We start from the raw sequence: 24,301 nt of genomic DNA on the forward strand, positions 1-24,301 counted from the left end.
TGATTTCCTTGCAGGTTTTGCAGCTGGGCAGGAGTCTTGGCTCCTTCCGTTTCTCCCAAGATCTCTCTGGAGTGGGTGCAGTTCTCCTCTTCTTATGCTAAAGGCCAGGTAAGAGCAGCAGCCACCACTAGCCAATAGTAGAACTGCTCCCCCCAACCCCCCTACAACACACCCACCACCTCCTCCCCCAGTAGTGGTCCAGTCAGGACCACTGACGGCAAAACCCATTCATTCCACCCAGATATACTGGCACTAGTATGTGGACCGACTAAGAAGAAGGCTAAAAGACAAGATGGCCAAAGGACAAGTGAAAAGTCTCGTGGCATGGCCATGTATGACAGTAGCCACAGATAGTAGCCAAACGCGGTAAGGCTAAAACGAAAAGTACCAACAAATGGTAAAAAGTAACTGCTGCCAGTAGCTTGTCCATTTAGCACACCTAGTATAACCAAAAATCTTCTGAGTGCAAGTCTAAGGTAAAACAAAGTGTACCCCATTGTACAATGAGAAACAGTTACCCCAAGTGATAGGAAGTTACTAAAGGTAGTAATCCAGTAACTAGACGCCTGAAGGACATGTCCATTTCCCCATAACAGATGAGCAAAAGGCAGTGTAGTGTAGCATAAGGCTTCACTGCACTGTAAAAAGTACAGGTCAGGATCAAAAATAAAAGCAACAAGTTTGGGGGTTCATAGAAATGAAAAAGGAAAGGCGGGGAGAGGGGAGAGGGAGAGCTCCCCCCACACCCCTAAGACGAATTGTGAGCTTGTAAGGGTGTTACACAAAGCTCTACAATAGCAAGTATTCAGATACACTTAGGTTCAAGGTTTCCTGGTGAAACTATTATTAATTTATTACACAATCACACTAAAAAAGGCAACCAATATCACTCAAAAATGATACTACAATACTGATTACTAAGCAGTTGAGCTCCCTTGAAGTAGGAACAAAAAGGCATAAGTTGATAAAATGTATATTACAGTTACTTTAAAACAGTGCAAATAGTTTGAGTTCACCAGAGGAGTTGATTCAAAGCATTAGATAGGCCAAAGTCAATGGACTAGTGTCTTGTATAAGTAAAAAACGGTTCTGGTATTTAAAATGGAAAAGTCTTTGCCACGCTTCTTAGAAGTAGTTCACAGAAGAAAGGTCTGTATGCCTGGTCACAAGCTGACTAGGCCTGCAAGTTGCCAAAGTTCACAGTACCTTATATTGAAGAAAAAGATGCAGCTGAAGACTTCTGTTCCTGACAGTTCCAGCAGATCTCGCTGTCCCTGAGCCTCAGTCATGGGACTAGAGGGAGGACGTATGGGGACTCCTGCACTGCACGGGGACGGATCACAAAGCTAGCAAATTGGCAAATCTTCGATTCCGGTTGCTGTTCTTCAAGCACAAAGCTGGTGTCCTTCCCCCTGGTTAATCCTAACCAGCTCCGAGAATGGTATCCAGTTGTCTTAAGAGTTGATTGGTCCCACCAACTCAAAAGGAAGTTGTCCTTGAAGGGGCTTCTCTGTCGAGGTGAAATTGGCGAATCAGACCTGCAGCAGGGCTCCACTGGGCAAACCAACGGTCCAGTAGTTGCAGCAGCTGTCCTTTTCCAGCTCGTCTTCGGTTCTTTTGTTTCAGTGGTCGACTCTGCCTTTCAGTCAAAGAGACTCGCCTTTTAAACAGGGTTCTTCCATTCATTCCAGCCTAGCTGCCACTCGCCCAGCAGGGGGGGGGGCTGTCCTTATCGGACAGTCAGACGGCCAATCACGCCAGAGTGCATTTGGGTCTCCTAGGAGACTAAGCACAGGGAGTTTCGTGCACCTCCCTTACTTCCTGCCCACCCCAGATACTCGGGCGCCAGAGGCAGTCTTCAGTTCTGAAGCCCGCCAAAGGCGTAGGAACAAAGGGACCAAACCTAGATTGGCGCAAAGAGACAAACTCTAGAAGGACCTTTCCAAGAAAGAAATGGCGAAAAAAAGACCGGGACCTGTTTAACAAATGGGGCTCAGACCCCATCATGAAAAACGTGGCTCCTGTGATTTTTAGCTACCGGTGTTCGCAGTCGGAAAAAATCATGGTAGTTTGTTGTAAAACCACTGCCACCAGCCATTTCGATGGGAAAAGGTAGCATTTGACTGCTACATGAGTTTTTAGACATAGGGAATACTAGGTAACCCCTCCAGCACTCTTTTGTAAGATAGTGTGTGCTGAGTCTAGGAATTTAAAAAGACTAGTGAAGGCAATTTAACGTTACATTCTCTGGGAAACAGTCGTTTTTCCCAGAGCAGGTATTTAAACCTTGGGACAGCCTAGAAAGGCTTCCCTGTGTCACTGCGCTGAGGGTGCTGTGTAACACACATGAAAACATGATGCCCTATGTAGTTGTCATAATCAAAGAACACAAGAGTAAAACGCACATCAAAATACATGTAAGAGGGGGAAAAAGGGCTCTCACACTCTCCAGGGATAAAAAATCAAGTCCTCAAAATCCAGCAAAGTTGCTGGGGGTCCCTAAGGTGAAGAGAATTAGCACATTTATGAGAATTCTCCCTAACAGGCTGCAATAGGAAATACAGATGCATTTAAGGGCTATGGAGCAGACATACTCCATAGTGTGCAGATAGAATATAAAGAATAGAGTACCAAGACAGAGCCCATAAGAATGAGTGAGTGGAAAAAGGTGCAATCAATTCATTATTTAAAGAAAATGGTCCAGAAGTCCAGCAAAAAGTGCTGGGGCCCTCACTAGGAGAGGGAATGAAGCATACGCATACAAATTCTAAATATCCCTAACAGACAGTTGTTAGGGCGAATTCTCATTTCTGTTCTAATTCCCTTCAACCTTAGAGACACCCGGGCCTTTTGCTGGACTTTAGGACTTTTTAATTTCAACCCTGGAGAGAGTGAGCCTTTTTCTCACTCCATGTATTTTGATCTGATTTGCATTATGTGTTTCCTTTGTTTTTGGAGTCTGACAAACTCCATGGGCATTTACTTTTTGGAGGGTGACAACCAGCACCTTCAGTGCAGTGTCACAGAGAAATCCTTTAGATTTCTCTTAAGGTTTAAATACCTTTTCTTGGGTGAACTCCAGTTCCCAAGAATAGTAAAGTGAAATTGACTTTGCTTACCTATTCTCTTTGTCGGTCCAACACACCCCATCCTATGTGGCCTGCTGGGGGGGTTACTTAGTAGCCCCTATTCCTACTTACACATGTACAATAATTTGTTACCCTCACTACTTTAAATGGCTGGTGGCAGTAAGTTTAATTTTCCTACCATTATGCTTTTCTACTGCAGGCTGAATCCTCAGCTGCAGTATAGGACCCATGGGTGAACATTGTGTAAAAATGGCCCCGGTCTTCTTTTTTCGCCATTTCTTTTTTGTGAGGTCTTTCTTGTTTAGTTTTATTTGTATAGCGCTCCTAGCCCGTAGGCATCTGGGCACATTTCTTACAGGGTGGTTACAAGTTACAGACATAGTTATAACATTACATAATTTACAAATGAGCAAGTTATAAATTTGCATGAATTAAGCTTGAAAGTTTACATAATTATGCGAAGTGCTGTGGGGGGGTTACTTAGTAGCCCTTTTTCCTACTTATTCATGTAACATTTTTTGTTAACCTCAAGACTTTAAATAGGTGGTGGCAGTGGTTTACTTTTCCTACCATTGTGCATTTCTACTGCAGGCTGAACCCTCTGCTGCAGTTTAGCACCCATGGGTGACCATTGTGTCAAATTGTCCCGGTCTTCTTTGTTCACCATTTCTTGTTAGTAAAGTATTTATTGGGTTTTACTCTGTGTGCCAAACTGTTCCTTTTGCCTTTGGCGGGCTTCAATACTGAAACCCACCTATGGCTCCAGTGTGTCTGGCAGGACAGGAAGCGAGGGAGGTGCCCGAAACTCCCTGTCCTTAGTCTCCTTGGTTACCTGAATGCACCCAGTGCTAGTTGGCTAACTGTGCTTGCAGGACAGCCTCTGTGCTGTGTGAATGACAGCTAGGCGGTGCATGAATGGGAGAAACATGCAAAAAAGGCAAGGTCACTTGGACCAAAGGCAGAGTCAACCACTGGACGAAACATCTGACGAAGGAATCTTGAAGAGAAGCTTGCTGGATCCTCCTGGATGGTTGAACTGCCTGGTGAAGACATGCTGCTGTGCTGAAACTGCTTTTCTGAATCGACTAGAGAAGCTCCGGAGAGGACGACCTCTTCCCTTGGGTTAGTGGGACCAACTAATCCTAAGACGAACTTTGCTGGAGTACCTTCCGCAACTGGCTGTACTTCTTGCTCCTGCTCGAACTGAGTGCCATGGGTCAAGAAATCTGTAGTCTAGTGCATCGTCTTTAAGCCGGAGCAGAGCTGCAGGAAGATCCGGAGGACCCTCCCGAAGTAGGATGACCCAAGCCTGAGTCACCTCAACAGTGCTGGACTCCAGAAGCAAGGGAAACCCTTCAAGTGTGCAAGATCCGCTGTGGTGCTATTTGCCGGTAGCTGAAATTGCAAAGTACCACGGAACTGAAAAGAGCCTGCAGCTGCCTCTGACCTTCAAACTGCAGTGCAGGAGTCCTCCAGACGTTCTCCCTCTCGTCCCCACGACAGAGGCCCAGGAACCCAGGATCTGCAAGACTGCAACCAGAACAGAAGCCAGCTGGATCCTCTTCTTCAAAGTGAAGGTACTGTGCTGACTGAGGGGTACTTAACTCTTTTGTCTATAGCTTGCATTATCTCACTTGAGACTTGCAATAGCTGCTTTTTGCAGAGTTGATCTCAGCTCTACCTTTTACAAGCATAACAGCTTGTGGGCCAATACTGATTTTCTATAACTCTCTAACTTTGTGGAAGACGTTTGTGCTATATAAAGAAGTGCCTCGGTTCCATAGACATTGTTCAAATTGACTTTGGCTGTCCTGGCTCCCTGCAGACACTTCTGACCCATTGACTTTTATTCTAACTGTCCCTTATAGGTGGTGCATAAGTTTAACTTGTATTGCTGGGAAAGACCTATTCTAGACTTCATTGAGAGATTAACATGCTCTGTTAACCTTTTTCCTTCCGTAACCTTTTCTTTTTCCACAACCTCAGAATATTATCAAGTGCAAAAAGTGAAATATAATTGCCAATACTCTCCTAGTAATTGAACTCACCTCAGGGTGTAGGAAGGTTGTATGAAGCATCTCTAACAAGTATATTCTTGCTTATCTTGATTCTGAGAACGTGTAATGGTGTTTTTATTGTTGCATATTTCCATTTCTAAAGGAGGTTTATTTAAAACTAACCGTTAACCCCCTTAACTGCCAAGGGTTCTCCCCCAACCCCACCCACCTTCCCCAGTGCTAAGGCCTTTTTTGTTGATTTTGCCATGGACATCCCATGCCCAAATCTGTAGGTTGTCCACAAGAGCAAATTCCCACAAACCTTTTTGTTGCATGAGATATCTTGGCCAAATTTTGCCCCTTTTCTTCCCAGGCGGTCATAAGGAGTCCTAGTTTGCTGTATGGGGTGAGAGAAAATAACCAAAAAGTGCGATAATTTGGGGGGTTTTTCCTCAGAAAATGCTAATAAAATGTACAAAGAGGCCTGTGGTTTTTTTCCTTGTATGAGCTAGGAACAAATGGTTTGCTGTGCTGAATTCACCATTTCCAGGCTTTCAAGAACAGGTTGAGTGGAAACAAAAAAAAAACATATTTTTATATGGTTACCATCTGTTTTTTGAGAGGTAGTCGATTTTTGCCCTTTTTTCCAAAAGGACATGGATGGACGGAATGGAAGAGGAGAGTAGGAAAGATGAATGGGAAGACAGAAAGGCATCCATTTCTGAAAAGTAGACCAAATTCCAAGTTTAGGATGGGGTGGCTTGTGCAAGTCAGGCAACAACTATGTAGGGAATATTTCCATAGTTTTGGGGGAAAATTGGACACATGACAGAAAAAAAGGTATGTGGTGGACACGTCTGGCCCGGTAAGGCAATGGCTTCTGTGAATTTTGGGAAAAGCAATTCTCCGCTGCATTCCCCTGATACTTCGTTAGGAAATCACACGTTTTTTGTAATGTTTCGCAAAACAAGCAATATCGCAAGCCAAAAACTGAGCCATGGTACAAAGGATTTATATGCTTGTGGCCTAAACCTAGGTACTTAACGTGTGTAAATAAGGAAATCAAATGTAGTGAGGAAGGGCAAGCATACATTTTTTTTAAAGCGCACAGGCACACCTTTTGAAGGGTAGGTGATTTGTGCACGTTACAAAAGCGTATAGTGCCTAAAGCAGCGACTAAATGTAGGTCACATTTGGGCAATAAAAGGGTTGTGTGACAAAAACCAAGTGAACACAACAAATTTCCCACCTTCCCACCTTCCCACCTTCCCGCATTGCCACAGGTGTACCGATGACAATGGTACCTCACATGTGTGGGTGCACCTACCAAGGCACAAATGGAACCCAAAGTCTTTCTGCAGAGCAGATTTTGTGGGAATTTGCTCTTGTGGACAACCTATAGATTTGGGCATGGGATGTCGCAGCCACCAAGAAAAACAGAACCCCATGCATTTCTGAAAAGACACCCTTGGGAGTCCAGAGGTCTGACTTGCTAGAATCGGCTCAGAAGCTATTACCCACAATCCCTGGCAAAGTCCCAAATTTGGGGGAAAAAAACTCTTATTTTCAGACATTTCCCACCTGGAAACTACTGAAACACGCCACCAACACCACATCTCCTACCTTCCCACAGGTGTCTGGATGAAAACAGTACCTCACGTGTGGGTGCTCCTACCTGGGTGGAAAAGAAGTGTTTACCGTCCAAGTCCAACGGCAGTTCAGGGAGCCCCGGCAGGGTCCCCGTCCGTTCCCCGGGGGAAATTCTGTAATGCTGGCTAGCCAGAGCTCCAGGATGGTTGGGGGTGATGTCCCTGGCCTTGCGTGGCTGTCACTCATGTGGGTTGACCATCCACAAGTCCAGCAACGGTTTCAGCGAGTCTCGGCTGGCTCCCAATCCCTTCCCAGAGGGAGAAGGTGTTGAGCAACCCAGCTAGTGCTCAAGGATGGTAGGGGGTGATGTCCCAGGCCTTTGGCACCTTTCACCCATGTTGGTCGACAATCACCAAGGCCAGGCTGGAGCTCTGGCTGGGCTGCGTTACAGCTTCTACCTCCGGGAAAGGGTGGGGACCCTGCCGGGGCTCCCTGGAACCGGTGTTGGGCTTGGGTATGGTCAAACCACATGGGAGACAGCCGGCCAGGGACATCACACCGACCCCCCTGGAGCGCTGGCTCGGCTGCATTATAAAATGTAATTCTGGGAAGGGAGGGGGAACCTGCCGGGGCTGCCTGGGATTGCCGCTGCACTTGGGGATGGTCAACCCACATGGGAGACAGCCACCCCAGGCCAGGGATATAACCCCCGACCATTCTGGAACACTGCCTGTCCTTGGCCTTGGGTTGCTGTCTCCCATGTGGATCGATCGTCCCCAAGTCCAGTGGCAGTTCCGGCAGGGTCCCCATTCTTCCCCAGAGGTGAAGGCTGTAACGCAGCCAAGCCAGAGCGCCAGGCTGGGCTTGGGGATGGTCGACCCACATGGGAGACAGCCACCCAAGGTCAGGGACTTCACCCGCGACCATCCTGGAGGACTGGCTGGGATGTGTTACAGAATTTATCTCCGGGAAGGAAGGGGGACCCTGCTGGAGCTCTTTGGGACTGCCGCTGCACTTGGAGATGGTCAACCCACATGGGAGACAGCCGCCCAAGGCCAAGGACATTAACCCTGACTATCCTGGAGCTGTGGCTGGCCTGTGTTACAGCTTCTCCCTCCGGGAAAGGTTGGGGACTGTTAGGCAGAGTTTGAATGCAGTATCCTCTGGGAAAACTACAAACCAATATGACTACAGGTATAGGCAACCCAACCTTTGGTATAAGCTTGTACTACACAGTTTTGGTAGCGTGTTGAGCAGCCAGGCTTATCTCAAGAGGGGAAATGAGAGCTGTAGTGGAGTTGCACAAAGATTCACAGTTACAGGTATTAAAATAAAACTCTTACACTCAAGGTTTCTTGCATAAACAATGTATTCATCAGTTGGTTATAAAGCCTTCTTCAGAAGGGAGCAATGTAATAGTAACACACAAATATACTTCAATACTGTACACTGTGAGTTTAGACGAGACCCTTTTGGGATGGCCCACAGACACAGCCAACACCCACAGGTGACTTCAGTAACCAGGGCGCTGGGGACATTAATATCTTACTGTTGGCATTCAGAACACTCTTTAAAAGTTGGTAAAAGGCAAAGGTTATTAGAACACAAGAAACCACACATTTCTTAAGTAGTGCAGATACTTTTAGAGTTCACTAGAAGTTATTCAATTCAATAGGCTAAGCCAAAGTCAATGGGCTAAGGTCTTGGATAGGATAAAGCACTTCTGGTAAGTAAATGGAAAAGTCTTTGTACAAGTTCTTAGGAGTCTTTGATGAAAAGAAAAATCAAATGTAGGGCCACAAGCTGATTAGACTTGAGTTGTAGAAGTTACAAGCACTTCTACAGTGATAGGTAAGTTCTCTTAGATTTGTTTTACAGTACCTTGGTAAAGAAAAAAATATGCAGCTGATGACTTCTGTTCCCGTGCAGCTCTGCAGATCTCACTGTTCCTGGGCCTCAGTTGTGGGGACAAGAGGGATGACTTCAGGGACTCCTGCACTGGCACTGCCAAAACCCCCAAACTTCACTTCAGTGGTTGTTTTAAGTTTCAGCTACCTCAAATGGCAACAACGCATTTCCTGGCTGTCGAGGTGGACTGTCCTTGCTCCTGGGGCCCCACACTCTGCTGAGGGGGCTCAGGCTTGTTCAGTCCTGCTTCGTGGGAGTGCGGAGGACCTTCCAAAAGCTTTAGGCCAGCTTAAATGTAACGCACACAATCTGGTGTCCCTCTCCCTCGCTATACTGTATCCTGCAGCAACTCTGAGGAAATTCAACCAGCTCCGAGATGGGCATCTTTTAGGGAGAATTCTCAAAATGTGCGAATTCCTCTCCATCTTAAAGACCCCAGCTCTTTTGCTGAACTTTGGGACCTTGTACTTTTAATTCAAACTGTTTTCTGTGTTTGTTTCTTTTTGTTTATGAAGTCCAACCAACTCCATAGGCATCATCTTTTTCTATTTGTGTCACACAGCACCCTCAGTACAGTGGCACCGGGGTGCTTTTCAAGCTTTCCCCAAGGTTGAAATACCTTCTAATGGATAAACTGTTTCCCAGAGTAAGCAAAGTGAAATTGACTTTACTAGACTTTTTAAATTCCTAGCCCCAGGACCCAGCACACCCTATCTTACAATAGAATGCTGGAGGGGTTACTTAGTATCCCCTGTGTCTAGATACTCCTGTAGCAGTCAAATGCTACCCTTTCCTCTCTAAATGGCTGGTGGCAGAGGTTTTACAATAAACAACCATGTTTTTGCCCGACCGAGAACACCGGTAGCGTTAAATCGCAGAGGCCATGTTTTTCAAGATGGAGTCTGAGCCCTCTCTGTAAAAAAAGGTTGTGGTCTTCTTTTTTCGCCATTTCTTTATGGAAAGGTCCTTCTAGAGTTTTGCTCTGCGTGCAAAACCTAGTTTGGTTCCTTTGTTCATTCGCCTATGGCGGGATTCAGGACTGAAAACCGCCTCTGCGCCAAAGTGTATGGGGTGGGCAGGAAGTGAGGGAGGTGCCCGAAACTCCCTGTGCTTAGTCTCCAAGGAGACCCAAATGCACTCTGTGGTGATTGGTTGGCTGACTGTCCGGCAAGGACAGCCACCCTGCTTGGAGTGAGTGACAGCTAGGCTGGAATGAATGGGAGAGAACTGAATAAAAGGCGAGTCTCTTGGCTTGGAAGGCAGAGTCGACCACTGGAACCAAATAACCGAAGACGATCTTGAAGAGAACGGCTGCTGCAACTCCTGGACCGTTGGCACTGTGCTGCGGGTCCGAATCACTGAGTTCATCTTGACGGAGAAGCCCTGCAAGGACGACTTCTCCCTTTGAGTTGGTGGGACCAATCAACTGGACACTAAGCCACCTAGATAAAATTATCCGAGCTGTTTGTATTTACCTCGGAGTGCTGCAGGAAACCAAATACCCAGGGAGAGGGATACCAGCTTGTGTGCTTGACTACAGCTACCGGAGTTGAAGATTTGCCAATTGCCAGCTTTTTGGCCAGTCACAGTGCAGGAGTCCCCCAGCGTCCTCTCTCTTGTCCCCACGACTGAGGCCCAGGAACAGTGAGATCTGCAGGAACTTCCAGGAACAGAAGTCGTCAGCTGTATCTTTTTCTTCATTTGTAAGGTACTGTGAAATAAGACTCAGTACTTATCTCTCGCTGTGAAAGTGCTTGAAACTTTCCCAACTCGCAGGCCTAATCAGCTTGTGACCCAACATATGATTCTTCCTTTTACGAACTATTCCTGAGAACTTTGGCAGAGACTTTTCCGTTTATCTACCAGAACTTCTTTAACCTATCCAAGATTTTAGCCCATTGACTTTGGCCTACCCTATTGAATTGAATTGACTCTTCTGGTGAACTCAAAATATCTGCACTGTCTAAGAAATATTGTATTCTTTCTATGTTCTGATAACCTATGCCTTTTTGCTCCTCCTTCATAGTATTCTGAATGCTTCAGAAACTTAGTGTACAGTACTGAAGTATATTTGTGTGTGATTATATTGCCTTCTTATGAATGTTTTATAACTGACGGTTAAATTAATTAATAAGTATTTAACAATGAAACCTTGAGTGTAAGAGTTTATTTGAACACATATGATTGTAGACCTCTGTGTAACATCATTACAGCTCACATTCCCTCTTGAGATAAGCCTGGCTGCTCAGCTCCGCTAACAAAAACTGTGTAGTACAGACTTTTACTAAAGGTTGGTTTTGCTTACAGCTCTTGTCATAGGTGTGTGTACTGGTCCCAAAGGGTACTGCTTACAAACTTTGCCTAACAGTGTCCAGGTGGCTTACTTTGGAGTTGATTGGTCCCACCAACTCAAAGGGAGAAGTCGTCCTTGCAGGGGCTTCTCTGTCGATGCGAACTTGGCAAGTTGGCACTGCAGCAGGGCTTCACTGGGCAAACCAATGGTCCAGGAGTTGCAGCAGGCATCCTCTTGCAAGCTCTTCTTCGGTTTCTTCATCCAGTGGTCTACTCTGCCTTCCAAGCCAAAAGTCTCACCTTTTATTCAGTTCTCTCCAGCCTAGCTTTCACTCACCCAGCAGGGTGGCTGTCCTTTCCGGACAGCCAGCCAATCACCAAAGAGTGCATTTGGATCTCCTAGGAGACAACGCACAGGGAGTTTTGGGCACCTCACTCACTTCCTGCCTACGCCAGACACTCTGGAGCCAGAGGCGGGTTTCATTCAGAAACCCTGCCAAATGAGAAATGAACTAAGAGACCAAACCTTGTTTGGCGCACAGAGAAACTCTCTAGAAGACCTTTCCGCAAAGACATGGTGAAAAACAAAGACCATGGACCATTTTGTCAAAGATGGCTCTACGCCATTTTTAAAAAGATGGCTCCCGCGGCGTGCGTTACCAGAGCTGCGAACAGCCGCGGTAAATGCAAACCATGGTAGTTCGGAACGAAAACCACTGCCACCAGCCATTCTGTGAGGAAAGGGTAACATATAAAAATGTTACATGAGAAGTTAGACACAGGGGATACTAAGTAACCCCTCCAGCACTCTATTGATAGGTTGTGCTGGGTCTAGCAAGTACACTAAAGTCAATTTCACTTTACTGTTCTGGGAAACAGTGGTTTATCCCAGAGAAGGTATTTAATCCTTGGGAAATGTGAAAGACTTCCATGTGTCACTGCACTAAAAGTGCTGTGTGACACAATGTAAAAGATTCCTTTGGAGTTTATAGACTCCATAACCAAAAGAAACAAACACAGAAAACAAACAGAATTAAAAGTAGAAACGCCCAAAGTTCAGCAAAAGAGCTGGGGGTCTCTTAGGTAGAGCGGAATTAGCAAATTTTTTTAGAATTCTCCCTAACAGGGACCCTGCCAGGGCTCCCTGGGACTGCCGCTGCACTTGGGGATGGTGAACCATGGGAGTCAGCCACCCAATGCCAGGGACATAAACCCCGTCTTTCCAGGAGCTCTGGCTGGCCTGCGTTAGAGCTTCCCCCTCCGGGAAAGGTCGGGGACCTTGCTGGGGCTGCCTGGACCCACTGCTGGGCTTGCGGATGGTCAAACCACATGGAAGACAGCCGCCCAAGGCCAGGGACATAACCCCTGACCATACTGAAGCGCTGGCTGGGCTGCGTTACAGAATTTCCCGCTTGGGAGGGAAGGGGACCTTGCCAGGACTCCCTGGAGCTTCCGCTGTGTTTGGGGACAGTACACCCACATGGTAACTGGATGTCCAAGGCCGGGGACATCACCACCAACTGTCCTGGAGTTCTCGCTGGCCTGTGTTGGCGCAATCCCTGACTTGCTGTGCCTCTCCGTTGCTGCAGAATCCCAATGCCAGGGGTCAAGTGTTCATAATCGAGTGCAACGTCTGCCGCAGAATGAATCTGGCCAAAAGCTCCAGGAGTCTGCTAAGGACCCTCCAGAAGCGGGGAACCCTGATCCAGAGTCCCAGACCGAGGGAGCAAGGAGAGTCCAACCAGAGATTTGTTCTGCATCCGTACGGTTTGCGAAGGTGTGAAACTGCAAAGTGTCGCAGAATTGAAGAGAACCCGTAGCTGCTGCCAACCATCCCGAGTGCTGCTGCAAGAGCCCTCCAGACGTCCTCCCTCTTGTCCCCATGGCTGAGGCTCAGGAAGCAGGGTCTGCATAGCTGTAGCAAGACGACATCCAGCTGGACCACTTTTTCTTCTAACCAAAGGTACTGTTTGGGCTTGGGGGTACTTTCCTTTTTGCCTTAAGTCGTGCTGTCTCACTTGAGATTTGCTCTTGCTCAACTTTGAGTTGATTTCAATTCCCCTTTGTACAGGCCTAACAGCTTGTGTGTCTTCAGTGATTTCCTATGAACAATCTGACTTTGTGACATACTTTTTATCCAAGAAGTGCATCAGAACTATTGACTTTGTCCAAATTAATTTGGCTGTCTTGGCTCCCTAATGGCACTCTTCTAAATCCATTGTCTTTGGTCTTGCTTGTCCCTCCATAGGTTGTAGCTTGTTGAATACTGTTACTGCTGGGAAAGGATTACCTAGATTTTATTGGAGGATTTAGTTATCCTCACCTTTTTAAGAAACTGTTCTAACATTTTTATTTTCCTTAACCCTTCCTGTCTGCAACCCACAGTCTACAAAGTATATTGGTGTGATATATAAATGCAAATACTTTCCTTATAATTGAAGTCACTTCAGGGTGTACGAGAAGTGCATTGAGCATATCCAAAGAGTATTCACCAGCGTTATCGATTCTGTAAAGTATTTCCAAAGTTTAAATGAACAACAAATTGCCTTTTTAAAGAATGCTTATTTAAAACCGATGTTAAATAACAATTTATAATTGAAACCGTGAGTGTAGGTGTTACTTGTATTGCCTGATTTCATCTGTACAGCTCTGCAGCTCACATTTACCCCTCTTCAGATAGCCCTGGCTGCTCAGTCACACTACCAACTTGTGTACTACAGACCTATACCAAAAGGTGGGTTACCCAATACCAAGCAAATACGTCTTGTGTAGTCTTGCAGTGTGGCTTCACCAATTCTTACCTAACACTTAAGAACAGTAGTAAGGTTAAGGAAATAATCTCGAAGGAGAACTCAAATGGTTCCTAGCAACACTGCCTATAATGAGCTGTATGCTACAAAAGTTAAACACAAATGCTTTGAGATATGGAGGAAAGTAAACTCCATAGTAAAGGTAAAACACAGAGAACATAGTTCCAAAAGACAGAGCCCATAAGAATGCATGAGTGGCAAAAGGCTCCACTCATTCACGATATAAAGAGAAAGGTAAAAAATTCCAGCAAAAAGTTCTGTGGATCTCACGATGGAGCATAAAAATGATAAATCTCCCCACCAATATGTTTTGTATCAAGGGAGAGGTTACTGCAGAGAAACATGAACAAGTAATGTTGAGAAGTTTTTTTCAAGTGTAAATTGAACTTGTAAATGCAATGTATATTTTATCATAAACATAAGCTAGAACTTTGCAATGTATTGAGCAACTAGTTAATATTATGTCATGAATAGTTTCTAAAAAATTGTGACAAGCACCCACACCTCACCACCTCAATCTGATAGTTCAAAAGTCAAGTGATTTTGGTAACATGAGAGGCAGAATGCAGATGAACAGTCTCTGGTTGTATTTGAAACTTGCTATTTTGATGTACTTAATCAGTTTTACAAAACACATGATTGTTTTCACTGAGATTTTTACTTTAATCACTAGGCTATTTACTGTCTCGAAGGGAGGGGCAAGCTGGGTCTCCAGAGAAGCCACTGTCTGATCTTGGTCGCCTCTCCTACTTGGCCTACTGGAAAAGTGTTGTGCTTGAATACCTGTCTTATCACCAGGAAAAGCAACTCAGCATCAAAGGCTTAAGTCGAGCAACTGGAATGTGTCCTCACGATATTGCCACAACCCTCCAGCAGCTGACCATGATCAACAAGAGAATGGACAGGTCAGTAATTACGTTCTTTGACTTAACTGTCTGGTGTAGCTGATGATTTTCTGAAGTCCTCTGCTGAGTGGTTCAAGAAGACCAATCTTAGTCTGTCCAGATATATCTACCAAGTTCTTCCATAGTTTCATACTGCCACCCTTGCCTCCTGGTTCAATTCGACCTCTCGGCCGCTTTCGACACAGTGAACCACCAGGCGCTCACGGACACTGTACATCAGCGCATGGGGAATCGGCGACCTTGTCCTATGCTGGTTCAAATTCTAACTCCCCCAACCGTTTGTTCAGATTGACTCCTCTGTCACCAATGCTACCCATCACCTGTCAACTCCTGCAGGGTTCCACCCTCTCCCCAATCCATACATGGAGCTGCTGGGAGCCCTCCTAGCCACATTCCACATCTACCAATATGCCAGCGATGCACAGCTATACCTCTAGATCGACTCCATCGAAGACATCCACAGGCTCCAAACCTGCCTGTTGCTGATCCAGTTTTGGATGTCCAGTGCATACTTGAAGCGCAACCCCTCGAAGACCGAATTCCTATTCCTTCTCACCACCACCACCGAACACCCAGACATACAGACTTGGGTGGCAACCATGAACCTTGAGGGCTTCACACGCGATTTCCTCCTGCGCCAAATCCCTTGGGTACCGCATCTAATACACCTCTCCTTCAAGACCCAATAGCCAAGAAAACTCAAACAGCCTGGTATCAGCTCTCCCTCCTGCGGAAATTCAAGCCCTTCCTGACTGCTTTAGATCCACTGTTCAAGCACTGGTCCTATCCAACCTGGATGTGGGCAATGCCCTCATCAAAGGTATTAGGCAGAATTGCATGCAGTTCCCCCTGGGTCCATCACATACAATTAGGATTACACGTGGTGTAAGCAAAACCAACCTTTGGTATAAGTCTGTACTATACAGTTTGTGGTAGCGAGCTGAGCAGCCAGGCTTATCTCAAGAGTGAACGTGAGCAGTACAAGAAGTTACACAGAGGTCTTAAAATCAGTGTTTCAAGTAGACACTTACACTCAAGGTTTCTTGGTAAAACACTTATTAATTTATTACACAATCATTTAGAAAACATTCACTAGAAGGAGGCAACTTAATATTATACACACACACTTCAATAACAAACCAATGAGTTTCTGAACAAATTAGGCTCCCCTGAAATAGGACCAAAATGGCATTTTAGTTACTTTCAATGAGAGTAAAAAGGCACAAGTTAGCAAAATAGAGCACAAATACTTTATTAGGCAGTGCAAATAGTTTTAGTTCACTAGAAGACTCGATTTAGTTCAATAGGCCTAGGCCAAAGTCAATGGACTGGTGTCTTGGATAGGAAAGAGCAGTTCTTGAAGTAAACAATAAAGTCTTTGCACAAGTTCTCAGAAGTAGTTTGTACGAAAAAGAATCATATGTTGGGTCACAAGCTGATTAGGCCTGCAAGTTGGGAAAGTTTCACGAACTTTCACAGTGAGAGATGCGTTCCCTTAATCAGGTTGGCACAGTACCTTAGTATGAAGCTAAAGATGCAGCTGAAGGCGTTGGTTCCTGGCAGTTCCTGCAGATCTCGCTGTTCCTAGGCCTCAGTCGGGGGACTCCTGCCCTGCACGGGATTGTCGGAAAACGCAGACAAAATGGAGTCACTTCAGTACGAGAAGCTGTAATTCAAGCACACAAGCTGGTGTCCTTGCCCCTGGTTAATCCTAACCAGCTTCCAGAATGGTACAGGTGGCTTAAGAGTTGGTTGGTCCCACCAACTCAAAGGAAGAAGTCGTCCTTAAAGGGGCTTCTCTGTCGCGATGAACTTGTCAATTTGGACCTGCAGCAGGGCTTCACAGGGCAAACCAACGGTCCAGGAGTTGCAGCAGCCGTCCTCTTCCAGCTCGTCTTCGGTTCTTTCGTTCCAGTGGTCGACTCTGCTTTCCAGTCCAAGAGACTCGCCTTTTAAACAGTTTTCTCCCAGTCATTCCAGCCTAGCTGCCATTCACCCAGCAAAGTGACTGTCCTTGCCGGACAGTCAGCCAGCCAATCACGCCAGAGTGCATTTGGGTCTCCTAGGAGACGAAGCGCAGGGAGTTTCGGGCACCTCCCTCACTTCCTGCCCACCCCAGACACTTAGACGCCAGAGGCGGTCTTCAGTCCTGAAGCCCGCCAAAGGCATAGAGACAAAGGGACCAAACCTGGTTTGCCGCGCAGAGACAAACACTAGAAGGACCTTTCCAAAAAGAAATGGCGAAAAAAGACCAGGACCTGTTTAAACAAAGTGCCTTATGCCGCCATCTTGAAAAACATAGCTCCCACGATTTTTAACTACCGGTGTTCGCGGTTGGGAAAAATCATGGTAGTTTGTTGTAAAATCACTGCCACCAGCCATTTCGATAGAAAAGGGTAGCATTTGACTGCTACATGAGTTTCTAGACACTGGGGATACTAGGTAGCCCCTCCAGCAATCTATAGGATGATGATGTATGCTGGGTGTAGGAATTTAAAAAGACTAGTAAAGTCAATTTAACCTTCCATTCTCTGGGAAACAGTTTATCCCAGAGAAGGTGTTTAAACCTTTGATAAGTCTAAAAAGACATCCCTGTGTCACTGCACTGAGGGTGCTATGTAACACACATGAAAAGATGCCTGTGGAGTTATCTTATAACTCCATAATCAAAGAACACAAGAGTAAAACATACATCAAAATACGAGAGTGGGGAAAAAAGGCTTGCACTCTTTCCAGGTTAAAAAAAAAAAATCAAGTCCTCAAAATCTAGCAAAGTTACTGGGGGTCTCTAAAGTGAAGGGAATTAGCACGTTTTTGAGAATTCTCCCTAACAGATGGCCTCCGGCCTGTCATTGTGTCCCTGAGAATTGTCCTACATGTGGCTGCATGCCTCCAGGGTCTAAGAAAATACAACCACCTCAACCTGACCCTCGTCTACCTTCACTGCCTCCCACTGCATGGACAAATCACCTTAAAGTCTTGCTGCATCATCTATAATGCAGTCTCCCTCAAGTCACCCAGCTACCTCTCGGAGAAACCCAGCTTTGAATGGATTGTGTCCTCCCACGTATTCCTTCTCATATTTCCAATTTCTCCAGCATTGGATCTTTCATGGATTCCCATGCTGTGAGTATTCCCCGTCAGGCTGGAAAAACCTGAGTAACTTTAATGTAGTAGTTTTCCTGTGGAAGAAACGTCACCTTGAGTGTCCTATCAGCGTTGTTATGGTTGCTTTGGGCAGTTTCAATGGCACGTCAAGTGTATAGCCCCGCCCCCGCGGCTTCCCCTCAGATTTCAACCGTCTTCCAAACCGTTCGGATTACCTCACGTTCTCTCCAGAGAATTTCTTTTGTGTGAAAATTTGGTTTTCTTCACTTCAGCTTTCGCTGTTTCCAGTCTTTCATAAATGAAGGGTGTGTTTCCCGGTCCCGTTACGTCATTTTCAGGTCAATAGACATTTTTATTCGGGCCATGTGAGACCTGCGGCCTCAAGAATGTGTATGAGCTGGACGGTCATTTGTAGTGCCTATACGGTTTATACCCCAATCACTCGGCCGACAACTGCGACATCTGTCAGGGGTTCTCACAAAAAACCCTCAAGGACAGAAACATGCACTTAATTTGCTGGCTGAACGAGGGTGCCTATTCGGCTTCGGAGCTAGACTCTTCACGCAGTGGCAGGTCTTCCACTCCCTCGGGCAAGAGGTCGCCATTGCGCCAAAGGGCTAGGTTGGAGGAACCGCTGCCTAAGAAACGGCACATTGGTGAGCCCAGGCCTTCATCCACTTTGGAGAAAGCCAAATCATCTTCTGCTAAAAGACCTTTGTCGAGTTTTGAGGGGTCGCAAATTCCCCCCTCTCAGGACACCCTTATGCCACGCTCTGAGAAACCGAAGGAGATGGCTCACACCCGCAAAAATCAGCAGATCCCGCCTGCAATGCTTCTTCGTCAGATAAGGAAAAATCAAGGGCTCACTCCTCATCGACAAAGAGGACTTGGTCCAAGGACAAACCTCACTCCTCATCAGCATCCCATAATTCCTCTTCCAGCCATCAGTCGACGAAGCACAAGTCCAAGTAGTCATCCATGCGGCCGCCTTCTTCATCTGCGGCGGTACTTGGGACGAAGACTGTGTCTACGACTCGTCCCTCGTCAACGATTCCACAGAAGACCGGTTCATAGATGACAGGCATTTCATCCACTGTCCCTCCAACGACTGCTCCGTGGACAACCTCATCAACGATGAAATAGAAAAAATTGCTGACGATGCGCACGTCCTCTGCAAGACCAGCTTGGCCTGAATTTGTAACGGGAGACTCGTCTCCCAGGGAAACATCGAAGCATTCCGCTGCATCTACAGAACAATCTCATCTAGAAAGGTGTCCGACAATAGCACCAGAGGACATAATCCAACATGAGATCACCTCTGATTTTGATCACCTACCTAGGATTAGCTAGCAGCTTTTGAATCGGATCACGAGGAAGGGGATTCGGGACAACCTTTCCTGGATCCATCTGTTCTGTGCCTGCATTGCACATCGCATTTGCCTTCCCTCCCGTACACATCAACGGGCTTGGGGGCGGTTCCTCAGTTTCCTCATCAACCCACACTAATTTCTCTCTATGCAAGTGCTTTCTACTTTGCAAACTCTCCAAGGGCAATTGGACGCCAGGCTCCCAATACCTCAGGCTCCATTAGTCCCGTTGCTGCAAAGCCCGCATATCGTCCCTCGCCAGAAGGATTCCTCCGATGCCTTACGCAGCCAAGGGCCTCGCCCCAGGAAACCATCCCCAGCTAGACCACCTCCTCCTTCCCCTAGGGCTTTTAGTCCTCGACGAGATCAGGAGGAAGGGGAACTGGATGATTCAGAGCAAGACATTGCCCCGCAGGACACTCTCCCTACGGTCCCTTCTCCTAGAAGGGCAGACACCTGGGATACAGACCCCGACCAGGATGGTCCGAGTAGTCCGGCCCAACCATCTCCCCCTGATGACATAGGAGCATTCAATGCCATGATGGCTAAAGTCTGTCAGTAATTTGGTCTCATCCCCGGAGGAGGAAAAGGAGTGGTTCTTGTTCGACCACATGGGGAAGAGGAGAAAGGCGGTTTTCTCAATCACTATATTGGATCATGTATGCCAGGGGTTCCATGTGTTAATATCCCCGCAAAAATATTGCGATACAAAAATATAGACATGGCGATATTGACCCATGTCCCCTGTAGGGGACACCCCCGCAACCCCTGCATTATTTTAAAAATGTGTGGGGACACCCCCGCTCCCACAAAATTTCCCCCCCAAAAATATCGCCTATGGCGATACAAACGGCGATATTTTTGGTTTTGGTATTTTGTAGGGATACCTATGGCAGGAGGGTCTCCATACGATGAAGCACCCATTCACTGAGCCAGCAGTCAAGGGACGCTTGGAAATGAAATTCAAAGCTCCTGAATCCACTCCGAAGTGACTGACATTGCAGCCTACACCAGAGTCGGTTGTTTCTGCAGCGGCTAGTAGAAAAGCTTACACACAGCACAAGCGTGCCACTCCTCCCGGTAATGAAAACCGCAAGACGTTAACGTTAAAGTCCTCACTATTGGAACCACTACTGTAAAGGCTGCCAGCTGGTTGGCCATCATGGCAAGGTACCAACCGCGAGATGTGGCACCGCCTCGCACCGCTGTTAGACCACCTTCCAAAGCAGCAGAGAAAAGCCTTTTAGAGCGAGAGGGGGAGGAAGCATCGAACCATAGTATAAACATTGCTGTCGACCTAGCAGAGATTGTTTTCAAGCAAATTAATAACGGCTGGTACTCTGGCGTCAAGCGTGGCTTCGCTGCACGGATTTATGCCAGGAGGTTCAACACAAGGTTGTGGACATGCCTTCTTATCGGGGACATATTTTCGGGGAAAAGATTGACGACGCTTTGAAAACCATGAAAGCGGACTCTGATACAGCAACATCCCTTACACCCCTGCAGGGCAGAAGATCTTTTCGCCACTTTCGTTCCTTTCGTGGCGTCTTGGGAAACGCAAGATTTTCAGGTTCTCGAGAGAGAAGGGATACAGTAGTTCCACCTACTACACTCAGGGCTACAGGTATTCCTTCCAGACTGCCCAATGCAACAAGGAGTACCAGGGCCAGAGGAAAAGAGGATCCTCCTCCTTTGCAAAGAGGCCGTCAAAGCAAGCTGCAACAATCACTGCCACATGGGCAGTCAACTAGGAGGAAAGGTGGCGTTCCACTTCTACAAGTGGCGTTCAGTATCAACAGACAGATGGGTGCTGAAAGCTATCCAATACGGCCACTCGTTGCAGTTCAGGTGTCCACAACTCCCCATTTCAGCAGTAAAAACATCTCAGTCTTAACTCTGCATCTTGCGTCAAGAGGTTCGTCTCATGCTTCAAAAAGGGGCAATCGAGAGGGTGCCCTGATCGGCAAGAGGAAAAAGTACCACTTCCAGGTTTTTCGTGGACAAGAAGCCAAACTGAAAATGGTAACCCATTCTAGACCTGCGACTGCTCAACAAGAACATAAAAAAGCAAAAATTCAGGATACTAACTTTGCAAGATGTTATAAGGGCGGTTCAGCCCAAGGAGTTTTTGGCGCCTCTAGATCTCGAGGATGCTTACTTTCACATACATATGCACCCAAGACATTTGAAATTTTCCAGGTTCACGGTGGAAATTTGGTCTTTCTGGGGGCGCACTGCCATACAACTCTCAATCAGGTCAAGCCATCGCAGGAGAGGATAGAGTAACTCTTGTCCCTAGCAGGCTAGTTTACACCAGGAACATGGGTCACGGTCTGCACGTACATGTCTCTCCTCGGCACCATGTCCTCCTGCTTCCCACTCATTCCAAATTGTCTCTTTATGCGCCCAGCACAGGAATTTCTCAATTCTAGATTGTCCCAGATCCGGGGCTCCTGGTTGGACAGGGTGGTCACCTCATGGCCTCTGGCAGATGCCCTAAAGTGGTGGACTGATCCCGTCAACATCGATCTGGGCATGCCCCTGGTGGAACCGGATTTTCGATACACTATCGTGACCGAAGCCTTGCAGACCGGATGGGGTACTCATCTGGACCGGTTCCAAGTCAAAGGCCTGTGGTCTCCCACAGAGGCGCCTCTACATAGCAACGTCCTAGAGCTGAGGGCAGTACACTAGGCGCTCAAATCTTTTCTGCCCCTCATCCAGGGCTCGGTAGTAAGGTATCTCACTGACAACACCACAACCATGTTCTATCTGCGCAAGCTGGGGAGGTGAGGGGGGAGGGGGAAACACTTGAAACTCCTTTCCCAGGAAGCCCAAACCATCTGGCACTGGGCCATCCTACACAGGATTCAGATCCTGGCTTTTCACCTGCCAGGGATTCAGAACATACAGGCAGATTCCCTCAGCAGGGACTCTTCTCAGACGCATGAATGGTAACTGAACAGCTCCCAGGTGGCAAAGATCTTTGAGAAGTGGGGCCCTTTGAACCCGTTCGCCAGTCCCAAGAACAAGCAATGCCTTCAGTTTGCCAGCAGTTTTTCTCATCAGGACTCCCAAGTGGGACGCATTCTCTTTTCCGTGGTCAAGAGTGTTCGCCGACTCATTTCCTCCTTTTCCCCTGATAAGGAAAACTGTTCAAATGATTCGCAAAGTTCCCTGAAAAATCATCCTGGTGGCCCCGTTCTGGCCCAGGCAGACTTGGTTTTCCGACCTTCACGTGGCGGTGGACGATCCTCTTCACCTGGGTTCCCAGTCGGATCTCCTCTCTTAGAACACGGGAATGGTGTGGCATCACAACCCAGGCTCCCTCAACCTGGCTGCATGGCTCCTGACCAATCCGAATTCAGAAAGCTGAATATACCTCAGAATTGTCGCTGCATTTTGGCTGCGGCAAGGGCTACGTCTACCAACGCATTATACGCCCATAAAATGGAAAAGGTTGTGTCTGGTGTGCTCAACAACCTAACCTACAGCCGTTGCGCGTTTCACCTCAACAAATATCCTTCCTTTTTGCTTTTGGCAAAAGATGGCCATGCAATATCGTCTATCAAGGTGCATCTAGCAGTGATATCAAGATTCACGCGGAAAAGGAATTCTACACCTCTTTTCAGCGACAGATTGAGCATTTCCTCAAGGGTCTGTTCAGGACTTTTCCCCTCAGGCAAACATCCTTTCTAGGATACCCTCCTTCTGGAGAGGTTAAAATCAGAGGGGAGGCCGTGGGGGGAGGCACTATACACTCAACGTCCCATTGATGTTTCCCAAAGCACCCATAACGACGGGAAGCTCAAGATGTCAACGTTTTTTTCCATAGGAAAGCGACAATATTAAAGTTACCTAGGTTTTCCCAGCCTCAGTCCCAGACCGACTCCTCGGGACCTGAAGAAAGGATGGGGGGGGGGGGTTGTCAGAACTACTCCAGGGCACAGACATTTCTTCATCCGACGAGGAGAGACTTTCCGTCCACACCGCCCATGATGGTGACGATGAAGGGAATGCCGAGGAGTCAGCCGCCAAAGGCAGCGACGACTAGGACAACGTGGATACCGACAGGGATGACCGCGTGGGCCCATTGACCCTGCTCCACAAGTTCACCCTAGAGATTTGTCACCAGATATCCTGTCAACGCTCTACACGTAGGTGTCGGAGATTCAGAGGAGGTTGCTGACGACCCCGCCAGCGGCATCGCCAGTGACCCAGTTGACACTGGGGGGGGGGCCACTGGCAATGAAGAAGAGGAGACACCTTACACATCGATTCCAACCGTTGATGGAAATCCCCCACATCCCTGCCCCCGGGGGGGGGGGGAACGACATGGCGGCCACCGATATGGACGATGACGCAGGACTGGGAGACCCTGCATCACCGGCACTGAGAGCATCTCCACTGGACAGGGTGGGATCCTTTCATTCCATGTTTGCCCTGGCGTCGGAGCTCTTCCAGCTCACCCTGGAGGAAAAGGACTTCCTGTACCAATGCCTATACCAACGCTGGGAGGCGAAGAGGAAGACTATCTTATAAGTGCCGGTCCTGGACGACGTCTGGGATGAAGGGCTAGCGTTGAAGAATCCTGCTTCAGCTCCAGCTAAGGCATACCGACTTAGGAAAAACTACCGGGTGCCGGAGTCTGCGTCCAAATGTCTCCGATTCCAACCGTCGCCAGACCCTGTGGTCTCATCTGCCGCCAGGAAGAAGTCATCAAGTTAATAGTCATCTTGAACCATACCTCCGGACAACGAGGGGAAGAAACTGGATTCCATGGGTAGGAATTTAATCTACTCGGCGTCAACGGTGAAAGTGCCCATCGCCTTGTCGATCATGGCCATATACAACCTCTTCGGTTCAAGATGGCTTCGCTCCTGGATTTCCTCCCCGATGACAAACTGGTCGAGGCGTTGGAGGCTACTCCAGGAAGGCATGGTGGCGTCGGGCCATCATGGTGGCACTGGACATCGCGGACACGGGTTTCCACCAGATGGGCAACAGGGTTTACCTTTGCCGTTGAGGCTGGCTCAAGGCCACCAACTTCAGACAGGAGATCCAGATGAGGGTACTGGACATGCTGTTTGACGGGGGGCAACCTGTTTGGGAAGATAGTCGATGAATCCCTCCAGCCCATCAAGGCCGACACGGAAACGGCCCGTGCCTTGGGCACTCTGCAGCAACACCGGCCGTCCTTTCGTTCATCCGGAGGAAAGTCTGGCAGATCTGGAA

At 47.4% G+C, this 24,301-nt stretch overlaps 1 protein-coding gene across 2 annotated transcripts in view; it reads left to right on the plus strand.

Annotated features, from left to right (window-relative positions):
- KAT6B (lysine acetyltransferase 6B) overlaps positions 1-24,301 on the plus strand; it is a 1,467,124-nt gene that overhangs the window by 917,826 nt on the left and 524,997 nt on the right. For both annotated transcript variants that reach the window (XM_069610967.1, XM_069610966.1), the window contains exon 13: positions 14,360-14,591. In XM_069610967.1, the coding sequence (XP_069467068.1) occupies positions 14,360-14,591 (232 nt within the window). The remainder of the gene's footprint in view (positions 1-14,359; positions 14,592-24,301) is intronic.

Source organism: Ambystoma mexicanum, chromosome 8, assembly GCF_040938575.1.
Source record: "Ambystoma mexicanum isolate Mex_15411 chromosome 8, UKY_AmexF1_1, whole genome shotgun sequence".
Lineage (NCBI taxonomy): Eukaryota > Metazoa > Chordata > Amphibia > Caudata > Ambystomatidae > Ambystoma > Ambystoma mexicanum.